The 3771-nt window shown below is 38.5% G+C and overlaps 1 protein-coding gene across 1 annotated transcript in view; it reads left to right on the top strand.

Annotated features, from left to right (window-relative positions):
• Nucleotides 1-1649, top strand: part of BHMT2 (betaine--homocysteine S-methyltransferase 2) — a 29879-nt gene extending 28230 nt beyond the window's left edge. The window contains 1 exon segment of the mRNA XM_006875197.1: nucleotides 1472-1649. Coding sequence (XP_006875259.1) covers nucleotides 1472-1649 — 178 coding nt within the window.
• The last annotated feature ends 2122 nt before the right edge of the window (nucleotides 1650-3771 follow it).

The raw sequence follows: 3771 nt of genomic DNA, 5'->3' as shown, positions 1-3771 counted from the left end.
GTGTGTGTGTGTGTGTGTGTGTGTGTGTGTGTGTGTGTGTGTGTGACTGATATCATTTAGAACTTGGTAAGCTTTTTGATCTTAAAATTTTAATCTTTTTTTAGCTTTAGAAAAATTTTCTGTCGTTTCTTTGATTATGGATTTTTCCCTCATGCTCTGTATTCTTTTTCTTAAACATATTAAATAGAGGTTAGACTTTCTAGATCATACCTCTATGTCTCTGAGTTTTTCCCCACGTTTTTCATCTCCAAGGCTTTTGTGGAATTTGGAAATCTTCATTTTTGAGCTGAAACAACATTCTTATTGTAAATTTATTTATATTGCAAACATAGGCAAGAAATTATTTAGCTAATCCTCTCTTCTGGGAGATAGGATAGTTTTGATAGAAATACCACGCTTAAAGGGGAAAAAATACTAAAGCTCTGGTAGCGCCGTGGTTACAAATCAGGCTGCTAACTTCAAAGTCAGCAGTTTGAAACTACCAGCTGTTCTGTGGGAGAAATATGAGGCTTTCTGCTCCCATAAAGATTTACAGCCTCGGAAACCCTGTACAGGGGTCGCTATGAGTTGGAATTGACTCCACGGCACATAACAACAACAACAAATATAAAGGTATGGAAAACATGTGTTAGTGGTGATTTTAAATTTTTAAGTAAGTTAATTAGTTTAAACTTATTATAATTATGATCATCGAAACCTGCTGCCTCTGAGTCATTCCTGAGTTATAGTAACCCTACAGGTGTGGTGCTGTAGGATAAGCACTCGACCCTAAGGTAGGTTTGAACCACAAAGTCGGCAGTTCAAACTCACCAGTCACTCCTCAGAAACCCTATACAAGGTCGCTATGAGTGGGAACCACTCGACAGCACTTAACAACAACAATAACAACAGAGGTCGTAGATATTTTCCAAGGCTATATATTCATGGAATCAAACTGCTACTTCTTCCTCCCATGGAGAGCCTGGTGGATTTGAATTGATGACCCTCTGGTTAGTAACCAAGCACTTAAACCAGTATGCCATCACAGTTCCTCATCACCTTGTTGTTGTTGTTAAGTGTCATTGAGTCAGTTATGATTCATAGCGATTCTATCTAGGGTTTCCAAGTAGCGGCTGGTGAGTTTGACCTGCCAAGTGGGCTGTTCAAACTGCCCTTGCAGTCCTGTGCATTATCCCACAGTGGCACACCAGGACTCCCATCATCTTCTGTGGTGGTGGTGTGCCACGGAGTCTGTTCTGACTCATAGGAACCCTACATAGGGTTTCCAAGGCTGTAAATCTTTATAGGAGCAGAAAGCCTCATCTTTCTCCCATGGAACAGCTGGTAGTTTCAAACTGCTGACCTTGAAGTTAGCAGCCCAATTTGTAACCACCACGCTACCAGAGCTCCATACACACACACACACACACACACACACACACACACACATATATATATATAATAATTATTATTTTTTATTTATTTAAACCAGGGCTAGAAGGGAACATTGGGAGAATCTACTGCCAGCTTCAGGTAGACCATTCTGTCCTTCGCTGTCAAAGCCAGATGCCTAAGGAGTGACGAATGAAAACACTGAAATAATCAAGCAGAAAGAAATTCCATCTAAGTCCTATCTGAAACCCTTTGTCCTCAGGCTGTTGAGGAACTAACATGGTGCATTCCCATCAACTCAATTCAACAAATGTGTCCTGAACTGCCATGGTTAAGCACCATGCTGGATGCTATAGGAGATGTGAAGATGAGTGAGCTACTCCCTTCATTCTCCAGGTACTTACTGTCCAGTAATGCGGCAATTCCTTATTTTGGAGACAGTGATGAATAGCCAACTGTTTAGGGTGAATCTGACATTTTAAGATAGCCAGAAGTCATTGTGAATAAACCTTATCAATAATACTGTTTAATGAAGCTATGTGCTTGAGGAAGATAGAACAGAACTCTAAACTAAAACAATGTGTCTGGTTTTTTTCTTTTGTTTTTATTTTTCAAATGACTTGTGTAATGGCTCTAAAGAATTTCCCAAAATAAAAGATGTAAAAAAGGTTTTGAGTTATGGCATAATTATTGAAATATGTATTGTTGTTGTTATTGTTAAGTGCTGTGGAGTCGGTTCCAACTCATAGCAACCCTGTACAGGGTTTCCAAGGCTGTAAATCTTTACGGGAACAGAAAGCCTCATCTTTCTCCTGCGGAACAGCTGGTAGTTTCAAACTGCTGACCTTAAGGTTTGCAGCCCAATTTGTAACCACTGCACTACCAGAGCTCCTTGAAATATGTGTAGTACCTCCCAAAATGATTACAGCGAAAGATGATTTTTACTTGAAAGTATTGTTTCCGTTGTTGTTAAGTGCCTTCAAGTCGGTTCTGACTCATAGCAACCCTGTACAGGGTTTCTGAGGAACGGCTGATGGATTTGAACCACTGGCCTTGAGGCTCAAACCGATCTTGCAGTCCAGTGCATTATTCCACAATGCCAGTATTTTTTATTGTATCTTTATAATCACAACTCAAAAGATGCTAAGTTCTTGACAGAGGGTATTTAAGGACAAGGACTATGTGATACGTTTCTTATATTTCTCCTTGAAGTATTTAGCACTGTACCGGAAATAATAATAGGTATTCAAGGAAATAGTTCATACTGATTGTTTAGAATAAGTAAAAATAAGTAAATAATTTGAGATATCCTTTTTAAAAGTCAGAGTTCAAATCTACCTTGGACTAATATTTTCTTGATATATGTTTGTGTTATTTGCTGTGTCTGTTTCTCATTTTGTTCTTAATAATGGATCTATTTGTGACAATAAAAGTGGGAAATTTTTACCTTTTTATAATGTTTGAGTAGTTAAACTTTCATAGACTTTGTTGGGAGTAATAGCAGTAAACATTAACCCATTACATAAAGGCAGCACAGGTAAATACTGCTATATACACAATATAGTAATAAAGATCATCAACAACAATGGGTAGATAGATGCATGGATAAGCAAGCAGACTGATCAGGTGAGGGAGGAAGAGTGGGAAGATACCACAATATATAAAGGTTTGACAGGGGATTTTTGTACATGGGTACCTTTGCTGCAAATATATCCGTGAATGTGGTAGAACATACAGGGGACAATGTTATGAAAACTTCTTGGACATCACCAAATACCTTGAGGGAATGAGTTGCTGGGCCTGAGGGCTCAGAACTAGAGTCTCAAGGTTCACCATGTCCAGTTGGCATAACATAGTCCAAAAAGACAATGGTCCACATCCTACCTTGGTGAGTAGCCACTGGGATCTTAAAAGCTTATGAGTGGTCATCTAAGGTCTGCCCCTGACCAGAGGAAAGAAGAGTGATGGAAACTGAAGACCCTTGAATACATTTAATCCAATGAACTAATGGGACATTTGAACACCAGTCTCCACAACTCTGAGCCAGAAGAACTAGGTGGTACCCAGCTATCACTCTCACCTTCTGTGAAAGCGATCATATTAGAAGGTCCTGGATAAAGTGCAAGAAAAGGTGGGACAAAACTCAAAATCATAAATAAGACCAGGCTTAAAAGTGTAATCAAGATGAAATAAAGTATATGATTTGTTGAATGTAAAACTGATGATGTCCTCTGTAAACCTTCATTCAATTCACAATAAAAAGTTAAAGAAAGAACCTGCTATGTCTTAGGTTTTTTTCTAAGCACTCTATGTAGATCAATTGGTTTAATCTTCACAGTTATTAAGAATCAGGTAAATAGTGTCATTAACACAGTAGTTTATAGATGCGGAAACTGAAGA

The sequence above is a fragment of the Chrysochloris asiatica genome, unplaced genomic scaffold (genome assembly GCF_000296735.1).
Source record: "Chrysochloris asiatica unplaced genomic scaffold, ChrAsi1.0 scaffold00313, whole genome shotgun sequence".
Classification (NCBI taxonomy): domain Eukaryota; kingdom Metazoa; phylum Chordata; class Mammalia; order Afrosoricida; family Chrysochloridae; genus Chrysochloris; species Chrysochloris asiatica.
Note: the sequence above shows the minus strand (reverse complement) of the source record. Positions and strands in the feature narration are given on the sequence as shown.